Source organism: Rhinolophus sinicus, chromosome 16 (genome assembly GCF_057876585.1).
Source record: "Rhinolophus sinicus isolate RSI-liver-muscle chromosome 16, RSI-T2T, whole genome shotgun sequence".
NCBI lineage: Eukaryota > Metazoa > Chordata > Mammalia > Chiroptera > Rhinolophidae > Rhinolophus > Rhinolophus sinicus.
Window position 1 is genome coordinate 120,593,777 of NC_142516.1, and position 19,442 is coordinate 120,613,218.

The 19,442-nt window shown below is 37.2% G+C and overlaps 1 protein-coding gene across 8 annotated transcripts in view; it reads right to left on the bottom strand.

Annotated features, from left to right (window-relative positions):
- Nucleotides 1–6,722: 6,722 nt before the first annotated feature.
- The window catches only part of SLC7A2 (solute carrier family 7 member 2), a 60,288-nt gene continuing 47,568 nt past the window's right edge, over nt 6,723–19,442 (bottom strand). For 5 of the 8 annotated variants that reach the window (XM_019737963.3, XM_074329725.2, XM_019737964.3 and 2 more), the window contains 6 exons: nt 18,598–18,737; nt 15,518–15,620; nt 13,937–14,142; nt 12,705–12,871; nt 11,799–11,907; nt 6,723–9,916 (listed from right to left, as the gene is read on the bottom strand). In XM_019737963.3, the coding sequence (XP_019593522.3) occupies nt 9,720–9,916; nt 11,799–11,907; nt 12,705–12,871; nt 13,937–14,142; nt 15,518–15,620; nt 18,598–18,737 (922 nt within the window). In that variant the 3' untranslated portion in view covers nt 6,723–9,719. Of the gene's footprint in view, nt 9,917–11,798; nt 11,908–12,704; nt 12,872–13,936; nt 14,143–15,517; nt 15,621–18,208; nt 18,346–18,597; nt 18,738–19,442 lie in introns of all 8 variants that reach the window. The other 3 variants (XM_019737961.3, XM_074329729.2, XM_074329728.2) reach the window with 1 other exon arrangement.

A 19,442-nucleotide genomic window follows, 5' to 3' on the forward strand; every position in this document is an offset into this window, starting at 1 on the left:
TTATTTGTTAGACTTATTTATTTTTGTTTGCTTAAATTTGTTTTGCTATTATGAATGAAATTTCCCCCATTACATTTTCAAATTGGTTAAGTGATGCATAGAAAATAATTTTGGAATTTTACTTCCTAATCCTCTTCCATATCGCATATACTTTAGCTAAGTTTATGAACCTAAACTTATCCTATGGTAGGTCTGTGTTAGGCACTGAACTGTATCTACCCCCCACCCACCCACCCCCAACATTTTTATGATGGAGTCCTAACCTCAAGTACTTCAGAATGTGACCATATTTGAAGGTAGGGACTTTACAGAGAAAATCAAATTAACATGAAGGCATTGGAGTGGGCCCTAATCCAGTCTGACTGGTATCCTTGTGAGAAGAAGAAAGTTGGACGCAGACACAGGCACAGAGGGAAGATCATGTGAAGATTCAAGGAGAAGTCAACCATTTACAAGCCAAGGAGAGAGGCCTTAGAAGACACCAACCCTGCTGACACCTTATTCTTGGACTCGCAGTTTCCAGAGCTGTGAGAAAACATTTCTGTTGTTTAGGGCATGCAGTCAGAGATATTTCATTATGGCAGCCGTAAGGAACAAATATAGTCTGTTAGGATGACAGCAAGAGTTACAAAAAATACAGGGGCTTTCCCAAACCTGTAGCTGCTTAATCACAAGGCTTATTACCCTTGAATGAGAAAACTTAAAAACGACTCTGAATTTGAAAAACAAAACTGCCAAAGTTGTATTTTTTTATGGGTTCTATTTCACTAAAAAACCCATTTGCTTCGTCTCTAGGGTGAGAAAGAATGTTATTATTAGAATCTCTGTTTGCATTGATCTTTTCCATTGTTTATCCAACAATTGCTATAATATTGGCCAATTAAAATAAGGACTATCTTACAGCTCGAAGACAAATACAACTGGAATCCTGGTTTCCTAAGGTATGATTAAATTTGCTATGTTTGTATCTGGTCACCTTAATGGACCCTCTCATTAGTCCACATAGTTTTTAGTTGATGTCTTGGGTTTTAAATAGATGATCATATTACCTGTAACACCCACTTTTTCTTTACTAGCTGTTTTCTGTCTGCTCACTTCACTTTACTCTCACATTAGGTTTAGTGTTTGTAATCCATGAAGCACAGCGTAGCCCAGAGATGGAACAAATCAGGGTCCAAGCCTCCCCTGAATCATCAGCTATTTCCTGATGATAGAAGAAAGGAGGCTGAAAGCACAGAAACAGCAGTCTTTTAAAAACAGTGTCCAAAACACTGTTACTCTTGGGAGGGCACAGCATTATCTGAGCAATTGTGCATTATCTGGCCATTTCTCTGAATAGCAAGGCCAGCAGCCCCTAGCTTTGGCTTAGCAAATGAAAAGGTCAAGAGGAGAGTAGCAGAAGGGAGAAGCAAAAATCAGGAAATGAATGAGTGAGAGAAGTGCGTGTGATCCAGCAGGCTGCATGCATAGACTTAGGTCTATAAAAAGCATATCTCTTTCAATTTTCTTTAGAAACACAAGTTGGTATATAATGTGTATCTGATAGACGATAAGAAGCAGCATCAGCAATCCCTTCAGGTTACCAAAGGCTAGAGTGAAATCTCAGTGCTTCCATTATGATTTCCTGGTTTCTGAATTATGTTATACATTATTTTCATTATAAATCTTAATTAATGATAGTTTTCTGTGACCACTCTGTCCTGAGAAATCTTTCTGCTCTTCTGTTCCTTCTGCCTTCTCCCCACTCCTGCAAACTATTGAATAGCATCAGGAATTTGTTAGGTGAGCCAATAAATAAACAAACAAATAAATAAATAAATAGGATTTTGGGCATCCCCTCCCCATCCCCCAAATTAGGACATTTCACCTCTCTAACTAGTCTTCATTAACTATAGAAATACAACCAAGATATTTTTAAAGTTAATGTTTCAAGGTTTTAGCAGGAGATAACTATAGTGGTTTTAAATATATCCCTGAAAATTTCATTCTAATAGAAATGCCAGACATGTTTGATGCTGCCAGAGCCACTCACTAAGGGACACCACAGGGTAAGGCAAGGATCCCCGGAACTTCATCTACTTAAAATAGATGGGGCAAACGAAACTACTTCCCTAGCTCCAGGATATAGCATACTATAAAGATGTATTATCTGTCTGTTGGTTACAAGAGCCTCTAAATGACTTGGGGAAAAGGCACAACTCTAAGCTAAATGTAAATGACTTAAAACATCCATCCTCTCGAGACTTCCTTTGCTTTTGCTTTACTTAATGGTGTCCCTCTTTCCTACTTCAGCTGACCCGTGCCTATTTGTTTCTCCTGCTTATTTGTTCTAAATGCGCTTATTTGTTCTAAAAGTGAAAGACGTTTCACTTTTTGAAAAACATCTTCTATCTATAACTTGGTGCCAATTTAAGTCAATGTTTCAATTCCAAGATCATTGGCCTTTTAAGTCTGATTTCTAGCAGGGCAGTGAAACCCCTTTGTCTTTGCTTGAAGAAATATCAGGCCTCAGTAAGCAAGTGGGGGAACATTCTGGAGACCTGGGTACTCAGCCATTAAGAAACCGCAGAAACCTGAATCACGATACTGTAGTACTTGAGTGTTAAGGGCTCCAGAGCCCAGAAATGAGCTTGCTTCCCATTGTGCAGAGATGTGTCCACCCTAAGCTGCTAATACTCCTGGGTAGTGCAGTCTGTCTTGTGTTTTCCTCTGCATGATGACTGCTCTAGTCTTAGTAGAGAGTAACAGAGATTCTTTACCCAGGGTTTATGACATCTGAACTCTTTGGTACCTAAAAGTATTTAAGAGTTGGCTACAAATCTGTGACTTAAAATGTTCAAGTAAGTAAATCAGTATTGAGCTGACTTTCTAGTTTCACCTGTACTTTGACCTACTTGACAAGTTGAGATAGTGTGATAATGAGTTAGTTTTGTACGTCTTTGAAATTTTTTTTGATTTAATGGGATGAGTGAAATGAACCACTCTGTCTACACAGACAGATGGGGACTTGTGAACACAATCATCATCACTCCATGGACCTTGAGCCCTTAGCCTGAAAAGGAAACCGATCTGTGGTCTTCTTTAAAGAACACCAAGGAGAGGGTATCCTTTATCCAGGGGTTCCTGCCTGGACCCACAGCCTAGACACAGCTCCTGGGGATCACTTCCTTCATATGCTCCCCTGGTACCCGAGCAAAGGTGGGGTATCTAAGCCTAGTAACAATCCTAATCAAGCCAACGATTAGATAAAGGAGGTCTTAGGCTTCTATTTAGCAAATATTTTGCTGTTTTAGCTGGGTTTTCAATGCTGGCTAAATTGATGCGAAAGTTTTTTTAATTCAACGTGGTGATCCTTCCAATTTACTAAAATCGATAGGAATTAAGTAAATACACAAAGACGTTTCAAAATTAAACAAATTCAAGAGATTTGCAATTTTAAATAATTTGAGCCATGTCAGAAAGCTCTTTGATTCCTCCCTCCAACTTCAAAGAGGGTTGAAGTTGGTAAATATTTACTCACTATACTATAACAAATTTCTGTTAGTTACATACAGCTGGTCACCAATTATGAAAAGCCATGATTTGGTTGGGAGGACATTGAGGAGCTTCTTACAGATAAAAGCAATATCAAAGTGATTGGTTCATTAAGTGGCAGACAATAGTTTAGTGGCTACCAGAGGGTAAAGGGGGAGGGGGGTGGTAGACGAGGGTAAATGGGATCCAACATATGGTGATGGAAGGAGAAGGGACTCTGGGTGGTGAACACACAATGTGATATATAGATGAGGTATTACAGAATTGTACATTGAAACCTATGTAACTTATCACCCCAATAAACTAATTTAAAAAAATAGTGGCAGCTGAAGTGGTAGGATTTAGTACGTGTGGTCCGGGGGTGGCATGCTTCAGGAGCAACTGATGTTTGTTGGAGTGCCATGAGGACTGAGGATATGTGAAGACATCTCTTTTATCTTGTAGGACTTGGTTATTTACACAGCAGGCTTGAGCTTCCAGGTGAGTATTCTTAACAATATAATTGTTTCCATTTAGGTTGTACTATATTTCTGAACTTTAAAGTTTCTCAAATAAAATAGTTTAAATCAGATAAGTGTGATATGTATACTATTGGTATATGTGATATATATTCATACACATTATTATAAGTTGTATTAAAATTTATTTAAAAATACAGGGTCACATTAGAAAGCATATTTTACAGTAGTAAAGCAGTATTTGTTTTTATTTATTATAAATTCTAAAAAATAATCCAACTTGATAAGGAAAAAGGAACACTGACTATCATTAAAAGCACTTAAATTTAAAATTACTGTTGTGCGGGGAGGCCTGCGGGGTCTCTGGTCCCGCTCCTCACATAACGCAGGATATGGTGAGGCCAAAAAGGAACACCCATGGAGCCATAGGTAGGGGAGTCATACCACTATATTCTCTCTGGCGGCGGCACTATACTCTCACTGGAGGCTGGATCCACACTGTCCGCAAACTGCCATCCACGCTTGCCAGCCCAGCCGCCATCTTCTTGCTAGCCCCCATCCTTCCTCCTCTTCTCCTTCCTTCTCCCTCCTAGTGTAGCCACAGCAGTTATATTAGTGGCCAATGGCTCACTGGTTACAGCTGACGGCCAACTAGCCACAGCTGATGGCCATGCAATCACAGTTGGCCATTTACTACCTGAGCCAACACCTTTCTATGTGAGGCCGAGAGCCTGGAAACTACTTTCTGGGGCTCTGCCCCCACAATTACCTACTCAACAAAAAATCTTTACATTTCACAGAAGGCCAATGTTATCTGTTGGTTTTCACAGACATAGAATTTCTCTAGGGTTTGGGGGCCTATCAACAGTTTCCATTAAGTACGCTGATAACAAAATAAAGCAATAAAACAACTGGGAACTCCTTCTGGACACCAAAGATGAGGGGCCTCTCAATCAGACATGGGCCAGAGAAAGTCGCCCTGTTGGAAATTCAAGGTTCTTTACCAACTGAAGGTGACCCATGAACTTTCCACCCCAGGGCTGCAGTGAGTCAGGTCCTATGGTGCCAGTTCCGGGAAGCAGCCATCCTGTCCATGAGTCCTAGAGATTCCTTGGTCTTTATCATTTACCTTGATGTACGGGTACTTATGGGATATTTGGAACTGCTATTAAGGGCCCCAAACTACCTTATTTTTGTGTGAAGTCTTTTAGTTTACCCTGTCATCCCAAGACCTCACCCAGCAAGGGTAGCTACAGATGCTCACACTTTGTAGGCTGCCTGGCCCTGGAATCAGCCCAAGGTCCTGTTTTATGATCCTCATGGAGTCCCATCGGTCAGCTCAAGGCCAGCGATTGTGGCACTGGCTTCAGGCAAATATCAAGGGAAAAGCTAAGTATAGTGTTCCCAGCAAAGAGGGTTGACAACTGTGTTGTAGCTATACCAAAATGCATTTGAAATCAGTAAGACCAAACTGTGTACATATAAACAATAATGAATGTTACAAAAACCCAAAACCAAACTAACCACCACAATAATAACAGAGAAGGCTTCTCAAAGTCCAGAAATCAGAAAGCCGTTTAAAAATGTTTAAACATAATTATACAAGAAGGAAAAAAAAAATCTCAGCTAAACAACAAAGTCAAGCAACCTTATTTTCAAATGTATGTTAAAAAATGACTGTGCTGGCATTATTTGCTACATGAACTTTGGTACTTTTTCCCTTGATATTTTAGGACATGTTAGAGAATGTAAGTAGTAAATGCATGGAGAAGTCACTATTTTGGCACTAGCCAAATAAAAGTTACCACCACCACCACCACCCCAAAAAATCACTCTAATCACGTGAATTTTAATACTCCATGATGTACAGCCCAATCCTTTACAATTCTGTGAAAACTGTATTTTTGGTGTTAACTAACAGTCACTTGACGCACATCAGGGGAAATCAGGCAGAGAACATTGTGAGCAGCATCACAGGGAGGGGAGTTGGAATCTTGGCACAACCTTATTATGTGGTTTGTAATCTTGGAATATGCCCTGATTTAAGAGGAAATAATATAAGACTGATCTGTTCCCTCTGGCATGCTCAGTACAAGAGGGGGATTGCTTTTCCTTATTCTCCCTGCTACGCATTCAAATAAGTTTAGAAAATAATTTGGTAAATGCAGATTCTAATTCAAAATATTTTAACAACTGCCTGACGATTCCTAGGATTTAGAAACTATTTTGGCTAATATTTAAAATTAAACAGTTTTTAAAATATTTTATTCAGAAAAATTAAGAGAAGCTCTTGTCTCTTAAGGGAAGCTAATTCTGAAACGGGCATTTTCCATCAACTATGGTTGGTAAGAGTAAAGTTTTATGTATATCAACATTAATTTTTTTAACGTATATATCCCAAATGATGTTTCGATCTTAGTTTTCTTGATGTTCATCTCTCAGGAAAATGTTATTATTAATATGTAATAATCTGTATTTCAGTATATATCAAAAGCTCTAATATAAGTTTTCTCATAGTTTTTACACTTGAATTTGCATAGCTACCTTGTTAAATGTAGGGTAGGGATGGCCTTTATATGGTTATCAAATTATCTTCTTTTTTTAAGAGTTTAAAATAAAGGTGCTATTATAAGAAGTTTCTCACTGAAAATACTAAGAGAACATATTTCCTAGTATAAAAAAGAAAAGTAATTTAAGCTGCTTTTACACAAACACAATAAAGAGACTATGTATATGTATATGTACTTTTTAATTTCTAGAGACGACTTTATATAAACATGATTGATTTCTAGTCAAATCTATACAAAACATTTTGATAATCCTAAGAAAGTAAAAACAACATTTTATTCAAAAGGTTATGAATTCAAATGTAGGAACAGGGACGTGGTAACAGAGCTGGTAGCACTGGCTTTTCCTAATAAACACATACCAAGACAGAGATGTCAGAAAAGGTGCCACAGAGACAAGTAAACAGAAATACCCTAATGTCCCCTACGCCCACTCCATTTCAGATTATAAAGCACCTGTTATAATGTACTAGAGTTTAGTGATTTTATATTAGAAACATTATAAATATAGCTTTTTAAAAGAATCTATCCGTAGAAAATATTATACATATAAAATCACTGTGTATTTCAAAATACTTTAAAACCTAAGAATTTTGTAAAAGCATACCTATCAATATAAAACAGTATTCTTTCTCTACATCAGTTTTTTTTTTTTAATCCACACAATGGTATTGAAAGCCCATAATAAACCCAACTGACTTATACATTGACATCTGAAATACACACACATACATATACACATATATATATAATTTATATACACTCACACATACATACGGACACACATTTGAGTCTTCACAGAACAAAAGCAGTCACTGACAAAGCATGTTTTCATAGATATTTGTGCTAGCAAAGTGTTTCAATGTGGAAAAATAATTCTGAACTAAATTCTAATTGAACACAGTGGGCGTAATAGTTTTAGCTGCCTATCACATTCTAAACACACTCCTTGATTGCGTTACAGTAAAAGATTTAAATATTCATATATGAAATTCCTCATGTTCCCTGTGTGAAGGGCCTATTCTAGGTTGATTATGGAATAAAAGGGGTTATCAGGATATGGCTATGACAACAAAGATTTATGAGTATGCCTACAGTCCTTATAAAAATACTTCACCCCCTGTCTATCCAACTCTTCCTCTCCAACGAAACATGCAACTTGAAAGAGAATTCTGGCATCAGATTTTACCATTTATACCCTGGAAATTGTGGAATGTCAGTACTGAGTTCTATACCAGGGATGCTAGGGCACTAGCAGCCAAAAACCTAGGCTTTCTACCTGTTTATTTGATATTTAATCACAATAAATTCCTGATTAGATAAACAATCACAACTTGCTTTTTAATGGTATCAATAAAATAACTGATCTTTTGGAAGAGCTGTCAGAAATGTTTTCCTTGCCTTTGGATTGAGCTGGTCAACTGATGTGCTTGATAACGTTTATCCTGGGAATGTAATGTGTGTGTGTATGTGTGTGTATGTTTCAGACTGTAGCCTCATCTAGCGGACCATTTAAAGTTTGTAAGAAAAATAATTCATGAGAAGTAAAAAACACTGCAGATAAATAGTCCACTATTAGACAATCCCATAAAGTAAAATATAGTAATTAGAGAATCTTAAATATAAAAACAAATCATTTACTCAATTAAGGTTACTGTGTATATATAGCTTTAACTCAATTTGGTTAATTTTTTTAGCTTAAAGTTTTAAATAATCATGTATTTAACCAAACTATTTTATTTCCCAACCACTGATGGGTTATTGAGAATACTGGAGCTTATATTAATAACTTTAATGTGGCCATTATAGAAATAAATGAAATAAAAAGCACTAAACTGCTATGGGATGGGGAAGGAAAAATATCCTTAAATGTTTCCAAAAGAAACATCAGAGGCAAATTTGTCCTGAACCCCTCAAATTGAGCCATATGCCCTCTAATATATGAATAGGCACTTTAAAATCAGAACAGAGAAATTTTCTCTTCTTGAAGCCCTTTATTTTTTCCTCTTTTGCATGTAGTAAACATCTGCTACTGTAGGAAATCTCTAGGACAAGACAAAATGCAAATAGAAACAAAGGAGTGAATTCTGTGTCTGACAGGTTAAAAAAACTGAACTGTGATTAGTTACTAAATAATGGAAAAAGTATGAATCATTCCACCAATTGTGTGATCTGGGAGAGTCTAATGGCTTACTTTTAAAGTAAGTGACTTTTAAAACAAGAATGTTTGTGATCTACTTATCCAAACACTTGTCTAACTCTGATTTTCAAACATATCCTCATCATTGCCAGTTATACTAGTTTTCTGGCCATGGGAATCACCTTCACTTTCTAGCATAAAGTGTCTTAAGTAGATCACACAACCTTTCTCAAGCCCCTGACTGGGCTGAAGGGGGCATATCATTCACAGCTGTAAAGGCCTCAGAGTTACTGACCACTGCTCTCAGAGAAGATAGCTGTTCAAAGGGGTGCCACCTGGTGATGCAGAATACCACTCCTGCCCTGTGTAGGATGGCAGAGGCAAACATTCCTATTGGCTAAAGTTTTAGCTAACTGGCATACCTCATAGTAGAAAAATCTGTACGAATCCCACTGCTGGCATTTTTAAGTTACACAAAAGGCTCATTTCTTATCCCCTCCTCCTTCTCCTGACCAAGGATAGACACCAACATGGGTACTTGAGCATTTGTGCATGTTCTAAATTGCCATTAATGAAGTCTAACTAGGAAAAGCAACAGTTATTTCCCTAACCATACCAGGCACACACACAACATGTTTGGATTCAGTGAATACCTCCATGTCAGTATGTGCAGTATGTGCCACCAATTAACGACAACACTGAGAAAATGTAATAGTGAAACACCAACAACTTTTAACATTTGTATTCCTCAACACACACACACACACACACACACACACACACACACACACACACACACACACACTTTTGGGGCTATTCATCACTGAGGAGAGAGCTCAGGTTTCTCCAGGTACATAATTCACCATCTGAGGAGGTGCTGTCCAGGTGGTAAAGTATCAATGAGGGTGAACTATGTCTTCAGCAAACCCATGACAACCTAGCCTGATGATGCCATCCGTCAGGGTTTACTCCATGTAGGATATACATTAAGACTGTGGACCAGCTCTGCTCCTACAAGCGTTAGCATTCGCTTGTCTTTTCATGGAATATGAAAGGTAAACTGAGGTTTCTTTCGTCATGGTCATTTGCTTGAATGGCAGATTTTTCTTCTGTTGCTGTATTAATGTCATCTGAATAAGCATCTTCATCATCATCTTCATCCCTTGAATTGCCCTCCAGGCTGTGTCTGATGCCATAAGTGAAGTAAATCAGGAAACCTTTTAGATAACAAAATATCAACATTTAAGATGTGTCAGAAAATGACTGAACATGGAAAATTTAATACGGAACTTAACAGGGCTTTTTGCCTTCTCTTTCTGTGCTATTTTAGAAGAACAGAACGCAAGTACAGGATACCCCACAGAAGGTCCTTGATTAATATTTTCCCAGTAGAATGCACTTCATTTGCAAAACCCAATATTTATAGAACGTGTGTTTCTCTCAATAAGTGTTTTTCAGATATTTATGTAGAAAAAAAGTATATTTGTGTTATCAAAACTTAATACTACACTTTAAACAAAAGGATATATGGGGCATAATCTTAAATTACATCCCAAATACAAGCAGTGGATTATCAGAATCACTGTCAGATACGTCGGGAAGCATGCCCTGTGTAAACAAAGGGCACGTGGGTGTGTCTTACACATGTTACTACCACCAGGCGAGGCCACAGAACTGTGTACAAAGCAACTGTTTATTAACAGCCATGCTAGCAGAGATTAGAAGGAAATGTTTCAAGCATCCTCACAAAATAGTTTGTTACTTATACATAGGCATATTGCTGGGTTTTAGCAATATTTTTAAAAATTGGTTGAGAGTTTCGGGTTGATATGAAATGTGTTATAATTTCCCCCTTTCAGAATAATGGGAAGTAGACTACCAACCAGTGTTTTGGCATGTCCAGTTATTAGGAATGATTCTATTTCCTCTCCTGTCCTCAGAGATTTGAAGATCTGGCCCTCCCTGACCTCAAATAAAGGGACCATTGTCAACATTTTACAAAGAAACTGAGGCACAAAACCAGGGAGGTAACTTGGCCTAGGTCACCCAGCTAATAAATGGCAGAGGGGGATTCAAATACACAGAGACTGGCTCTGTAGTTCATATTCTTAACCAAGATGAAGTACATTAAACCATAGTGAGTTACAATTTGAAGAAAGAAGAAACGGAAGGCAGGAAGTATGGAGAAGCTTACTACCAGATTAGAATGAGATTCTTCTGGGCTCAGGGTAGGGGAGTGAATTCGCTAGATTTGTGCCCTGGAATTTAGCCTCAGCTTCCTGGAGCCACCTGGGGAGGTGGCAGGACCCCCAAGCAATGGCTGTGTGGGACATCCCTGAGGGTGTAGCCACTTGGTAGCTGATTCCTGTCAGGATCTTGTCCCTGAAGCAACAGAGCCACTTACCAGAAATGGTCACCTTGACAGAAAGAGAACCATTTAGTGTAACCTGTATAGATGGATAACTTTTGACCCAAGGCACCACCACCCCACTTCCCAGGCACTGTGTAAGATCCCCCAAAATACAAGCAAAACTCAGTGTTTGAGTTACAACAATCTTTTTAACTCTTAATTCCCAACTCAATTTTCACACAGAAAACTGAAGAGGTTACAATGAAAAACAGTGTAATATAGAAATAAATAAGCTCACTCATATTATTTAATGCTAAATTTCCCTCCCCCCAGGCTCTCATAATAAGAAAGTTAGATATCAGAAAAGAGATTTATTGCTAATAGCACATTCAAAATGTCTCCAGAAATTTCCTGGCACACTGGAAAGCACTGGCTTTGCAATCAGAGTCTTGGGCTGCCATTTATAAGTTAGATCCTTTGACCTTTGGGGGCTGCATTTCTCTCATCCATTAAGCTGCAGAAAACAGAACCTATAGGGTTCTACAAGGATACTGAGAGAAAATGATTTTTAAAAAGGCATCTGAAAACATCTGGAAAAGTAAGCCCTCAGATGTTCTAAAAAGTGGGCAAGGAGGAAACTGGAAAAAGCCTTAATTTCCAGGAAGGGGGAAGAAACGAATCTTTCTAATCACGGTGCACGGAATTGGAAAAAGCCTAAGTTGAGAAAGCTAAAATATTAAAAGACATACCAAGTGCCATCCAAATGCTAAATCTGATCCAAGTCTCTGCACTCAACTGGACCATCAAATAAATGTTCACCAGGATGCTGAATGCTGGCAAAAACGGTAGGCACGGAACCTAAGGGGGAAAAATATCTTCTTAAATATACTCAAATTTTGAAAGCACATTCCCCAAATTATTCTGACACGGTGGTAACTAATTTGACATTGTATACACTTTGACTTTGTTTCATTAAGTTTATATTCTTACAAAAAGGACAACCTGAATAAAACTCATTCTTCTAGAGAATACGAAGGAGAGCATGCCATTTTACACTAATTATTGCAGCCCAAAGCCACAGGGAATTTATCCAGCCTTGTAATGCCTGCATCATCACCAAGATGCAATGGGTTTTAGGCTTCAGTTTAGTTTAGGGTCTACTGATTCAGTTCAGACATCAACAGGACATGCTTCTGGGACTCTGGATACACACAGCATCTCAGGGGATACTTCCAGAAAACTCTCTTAAAGCTGAAACCTGCCCTTAGTTAGAATGGGACAGGATAATTTCACTTGAAGTGGAAGGGCTTTTGGTGAAAATAAGCTTCCTGAGAGGGTCCTGAGTTTTTAAAATAAAATAGTCTAATTATTATTCTGCTACTGTAGATTATTTGAAAAGAAATTGGTTTACTACTATGTATATATAATAATATATTGATGGGAGAATATTCAAGTTTTTGAAAAGGGAAGTAACACAACCAATGTAGGGAGAATACTATGACAAAAAGGAACATCTTAAAGAATTGTGACCCACTTGGGCATTGGTTAACTTCATCTGAAGTCCTATTTTTTTTTTAAAGAGACAACTCACAAAAACTAACATATAAGAGAAAATGTGCATAGTACTTAGCATCTCTAATCCTCATTACACATACCATAAAGGCTACTTTATGCTGATTCTGGGGCTGCCTCCAAATGATGAGAACTATGACAATGAAGAGAACAATGAATAGCACGAGAAGAGCCAGGCTCCATGCTTCCAGGCTGGCAATAGTATGGACTCCGTATGTGGTCAAAATACTCAGGCCCAAAACAAGAAACGCTGCAGAGGAGATAAGGATGCAAAACAAAATCAGCACACACACTTCACTCAGATGCTTCTGTTCAAACAGTCCATTTTGGTAGGACATCATTTCCTTCTTTCTTGCCAAATACTAAGATTCTTCATTTCCTTTATGAGCAGAATGGCTGATTTCACTGATTTAAGAAACACTGCTTGCTGACTCATGAGTTTCTCCCCCTCAGAAGTCAACCTCCCCTCTGCCACTACCCTCTTGCTTTTTCTGCCCATGTGCCACCCGGGTCCTCATCTGCTACTGTCCCAGACTATATCACATGGATTAAGGGGAAGCTTAGGGATGGATAATTCCCTTTTTGTAAAAATGGGAAATGGCAAGTCTACCCATTTTTAGCTGTTGTAAATACTGATTGTTAATGTAAACAACTAATATATGATCTGCATCTTTTCTCCCTATTTCACAGAGTGACATCACCACCCACCCACTGTATCTCTGACCATCAAGTCTGCATTAGGGGTCCATCCTATGGGCTCTCAGAGGCCCCTAGCTTGCTACCTATAATCCTGTCTGTAAAGCCCAGTCCAAGGGCCATCTCTCTTGATATCTCAAGATATCAAGAGCTATCTGTTGATATCCCAGCAGAGTTCCTGGCACATAGATAATGCTCAATAAATGTTGCTGAAGATATGAGAGATTACATAACTGTGGGTGAGCAGACAAGGATGTTCTATACTGCCTGCCCGCCTCCTGGGGTCCCCGTTCCGTGATTGGCAGGTGTACTTGGCCTGACGCGTTCACCCAGGTTGCTCCCTAACAGCAAATGAAATGTACCGATTTGGCACTTCTGCCGCTCTCACCTAAGGGAATTTCTTCCTGTCGTCTTCATTTACTCAAATGTGATACATTTATCTTACTAACATAAATATGATCTCCAGTCTAGTGACCTGTTAGGTGGAAATTTCAGGGCTCCGGGTAGTTGCTAACATATTCTCGGGTAATGTGAGGCCTTTTGTCCTCTCTTACATCCTACCTGCTCTAGCCACACACATCTGTTGGGTCTTCATAATGCATGCAGTGAAAGCACTTACCAAGGAATCCGACTAGAAAGCTCACAAGAGAAGATGACTGTTGTGTAGGCAGAGCCGAGGGGCTGAAGAGGGATCGCAGGCTGAAACCCTGTCCTTGCAGCATGATGGCCTGGGATGCACTTTCCGAGGTTGCATTGGTAAATGATCTCAGAGCTTCTTTCTCAGGAGAATATTTGGGCTGCTCGTAAGGTAAGCCGGGCTGGTACCTACCCCCAAATAAAAGTCTGTGTCTTTATTCTGAATGAGATCCTTGCCTCAAATGAAACGAGCACCGAAGACTCTAAATGAGGTATCTTACAGTGTCACAGCTTGTGCAATAACTCAACACTTGTTGGGGGGGGGGGGGGTCCGACCACAAACCTGCTCAATATAATATATGCACCAACTCTGATTTTCCTTTGATAGCCATTTATTTAGAAAGTTATATATTAGATGCAGGAGGGAGCTACATTTTAAAGTGAGACAAGTGTGGTAATGATTATTCTGAAAGTATCTACATCCAAAGGAAACGTGGTTCACAGGAACAGCACAGAAACTGATTAAGCATCAGCTACAGAATAACATGTAGTCTTCAGTCTGGCAACCAAAGGCCTCATCACAATCTGCCTCTGACCTCGCCTACCCAAGTCCTATAGCTTCACCCTGACTCACTCGCCCCGCCATTCTGCCACCTCCCAATCCCATGCGTGCCGCTCCCCTTTATTATTTTATCCTCACCCTCTATAGCCTGTGTCAAGATATCAGCCTGCTTCACCTGCTAGTATCTGCCCCAGCCTCCCCAGGGTGGTCTCTTCCCTCTGAGCAGCCTTTACTTAAATTGAAAGGTAACATTTGTCCTCCATCTAAGGAATATGCTCACTGAGAAAAAAATACACAAAAGTACACAGAAGAAAATTAAAACTAGTGCACAGTGTTCATCACTGATAATATTTTAGTACAATTTCAGGAGGTCATAAATGCATATATATGTGTGTGTGTGTGTGTGTGTGTACACAAAAAATGATTTCTTCATGTACATTTATGTTATTATTTAAATAAACTCAGATGCTACATATAGCTTTATATCCTGAAACTGATATATTTCTCCAAATAATAAAATATCACTTTATTTGTTGTAGAAGAGTTCACTGAATAAATGTATCCTCATGTATTTCACCATTCTCTTATTGATATTCAGGTTAGCTCAATTTTTCACTAATGTAAATTATCTTTTCCATGAACATCCTTTACATACGTATATCTGTGTGTGCCTCTTTGATTAAATCTTTAGTATAAAATCTCAGCAGTTAAATTACTGGGACAGAAAGTATAATATTCTTAAGTGTCTTTATACAGTATGAGAACCTGCCATTCACATAGATTGCGACAACCTTTCACTAATTATCAACTATATTTGATTCTTTGTTGAGGACCAAGTATGATTATTATACTTTATATTGATGTTTCTACGTCCATGACCTCTTGCCTCTGTGAGACTGCTAACTCCTTAAAAGTAAGGATGGTGAGTCCCAATTTTCTTTATCCCCTGGGCCCCACATGACACACATCCTTCAGAACCATCTGTCAACGAGGACAACTCACCTGAGAATGAGAACACAGGCTGCGACCAGAGAGTAGGCCAGAAGAGTGCCAATGGACATCATGTCCACGAGTGCCTTAAGGTCAAAAAGAAATGCCATCACAGCTAATGGGAAAAGAAAAGAATGGTGAACGGCCAATGATAAAATTCTATATACGCTTGATAATGTTCAAGTCAGGAACAACTGACTGACATTTTTGTTGTTGTTTTAGTACCAAAGTTAGTCAAAGAAAGTACAGAAAATACATTTCTCACAATTAATAAGATGTTCTTCAGGTCATATAAATTGCTAATAAAACTTCAAAAAACCCCATTATCTGATAGGTAACTACTTTGATTTATAAAAATAATCCATTTTGATAACTTGGAAAATATTGGCCTGACAAAGAGTGAAAATATTATATAACACAATACTCTCTTTTGATGTTTCAGAAGAAAAACATTGCTGAAAAATATTAGCTAGCTACCTTTTTAAAACCATAAAGAATTCAAACAGGAGAGCTTTCATTATAAATGATACATAATCATTTTGATTTACATCTGCATTTCGAGTTATATCATATACAAAATAAAATAACTTCCAATTAAATTATGTTTCTTATATATAGGTTAAATTCTACTTTTTTTAAAACCACACAAGCCAGTAAAACTGACTAGATTTGAGAGCTCAATTTATGGTCCTGTATCCGAATCCCAACAACGTTAAGAGGCAAAATCTACTTTACATACTGGAATAGTCAACTTGCATTTAAAATTTTTTTCTCCATTGAAACATCAAAATAGTGATAATATTAACTTGAATTTACCACACAGCTGTCCCTAACTTAGTAAGTAGATAACACCACATTCCGTTTATATGGTGTTCTAGACCTCTGCAAGCTTTATATCTCTATGATCTTATCTTCAATTCAATAATTTCGTGAGATAGGAAAAATTATTTAGGTTTAGCCATATAAAATCGCCAGTATTTGACTGTTTTTGACAACAAACAAACAAACGATAAACAGTTATTTTGCATGGCTTGCCCTAAGGATTATTATCCCCATTTTATAGACAGGTTAACTTAGCAAGGTTACAACTACTAGGTAGAAACAGAGTTCCACCTAAAGTACATATGCCTCCTACAATACTAAATTGTTCCTTTAAATACACCTTATACCTACTTTGAAAACTCTCCACTGCTAGTATATTGTACATTAAATTATTAAAATTTCACTATGTTTTATAAGGATCACAGATAGTCAAAATAATGTTGCCAAGACAGAAGAAAATAATTACCCATACAACCTCATTTAATTAAAAAATAAGCAAAGTAAGGTATGGGAGTAAAAAATAACAAAAATACAATATTTTATAGCATTAAAAAGCCCTTTGTTACCATTATCTTCATTTAATTATTAACTTTAATATCTTCTTATGCTGCCAAATTAAATTCTTCCTGAAGGAAGAAGGACATATTTTTAAAAATTCTGACTATATAGTAGAGTACTATTGGGCAAGGTTTTGTTGGAAAATATAAAGTTTGTGTGGAATTAATAAAACGTAATCCTTTGTCATTATTATAAAGTATCTTTAATATAATAATGCACTGTTTAATAATAAAATGGGCTTTAGATCATCTAGTGCAACTTTCATTTTATGGGGGCAGAAATCTAAGCTCTGAGAAAATAAGTGACTTGACTCTCCAATCTTATGTCTAATAAAATGCCAAATTTATTAGAAAATATTTACAAAGTGAGGCTGTTTAGACAATTCTTTCTTACTCTGGAAAAATAAATCCCACTTCATACATAACTAAATACTAGCATTCTCTAACCTAATTTCCCAACAATTTAGAGCCTGAGCAAAATTATCATTTTTGGTTGAATTTCTACTACTAAGATAGCTTATCATTTTATCTATAAAGTTTGCTAGAGTCTTTCTGTTGCTTCCTATAAAAGGACATTTAAGGCCATGCTGTTGATCTATAGAATATCTGAAAATTTGTGCATGGAATAAGAGTCTGTCCATTTTACATCCAAAAGGTCGCCTCTGGAGTTTTTGACCATGACTTAAATACCAAAACTGTTGAAAGAAAAATAGATTCCTACTGGGGTTTACTCTTAGAGAACCATGTCCCAGGAAGTGGGGACATCTGCCATACCCACAGCAGTGACTACAACAGCCAAGTGTAAATTATCTTTGACATTTCTGATGCTTAATTAAGAATGGATAAACTTTAGCTTTTCAAAAATGCTATGGTCCTTTAGCAATATTCAATTTAAATCCTGAACAAAAAAGAAAGCATGGAATCATTATTCTTAATGAATAAGTCAAAAATTAAGTAATCATTCTTTAATTAAAATTATATGTGTTAGCAATACAATTATATGTGCTAGTTCATCTGTCTGAAAAGCATTTCATATCTGTCATACAGTGAAGAACCACTACAGCCATTTACACATTTGTTAGAAGCCCAAATGGTTAAATTAACAAAATAGCAAAAAATCCCAAAGGGTCAGTTAAGAATGAGTTTCAGTAAACCACTGCCACCACAATTTTCAAATGTAAGTAATCCCAATGCCCGGACCCGAATTTATCAGTGATTTTGTTTTTAACTTACATGCACAGCAAGCAGACCCTCCGTATAAGTCATGCATGCGCAAAAAATGTTCAAGTCGAATGTTGAAGAAGCCTATTTTTGTAAAGCTTACCAGAAATGAACCCTGCTGTCAATGTGGCAGCAACTGGTGACTGCCTCTTACTCACTCTGGCAAGAAATCTAAACAGTAAACCATCCCGGGCCATGGCAAACAGAATTCGGGGTAAAGGAAACATAGAGCCCAGAAGACTAGAACAGAAAAATTCATAATCCATGTGTGAGTTATTACAAGCAGTATTCCAGACAGGTACATACAGGTACAGACTAGACACACTAAAGTGCAGAACCTATGCCCCCAAAAATTCAAAATAGGAAACAGTCACAAAAAAAGTCATTGACCTTTATGTATATCAAAACAGAAAACCACCTAACTGTCCATATTTTTTCAGAATCCTTGATGAAAAAAGATCCCCAATTTTCTTAATAAAAGTAAACTCTCACCTGCCACAGCACCCGATGATAAAGTAGCAATTATTGGTGTCTTCGTTTTGGAATTGATTTGACCTAGACATTTGAAAAGCAACCCATCCTCTGCCATAGCATAGATTACACGAGGCATTGGGAAAATGCATCCAAGAAGACTGAATAAAAAGCAAACACATGCAGTATGGCAAACACATTCATGCAAGATTACATTGCAGAATTGAAATTAAGTAATTTTATAAAATTCAGCATCATATATGTGATTAAAAAGTCTTGTTATTTTTAAAATGTATTATGATGGGCTATTTAAAAATATCTGCCAATATTTACTACTGTGCTATTTATTATTCTGTTGCAGATATTTGCCTAGCACAATTATAAGACTAAAAAAAACAATGCAAGTGATTTTTGCATGCACATGATTATTACTGAATTAACATTAAGTAATTAAGACTTAACAATCAACCCAAACCAATCATATCATTAAGACATTATTAATGGCAAAAACTCAGAAAATAAAACTCCTAAACTGATATGTAATTAAAGAAGAGATTAAGTAATTTGACTTCATAGAATAGTCCCTTTATTTATTTAGTTATGTATTTTTAACATTTCTTTTACCATTATTTTTCCTCATATAGGCTGATCTTTCTTCAAATTAGCAATAATTCCCAGAATCATAAGATAATCAAGATAGAGAAAGGTTTTTTTTTTAAAAAAATCAACTCACTATAAGATTAGTACATAGATGTAGCCAGGATTAAAAGTTTAAAGAAATGTAGGTGTTTTAAATTATTTGACTGTTTACTGGATGCATTATTCCATACATGACTTAGTTGTGAACAATAACCATTTAAAAGAAA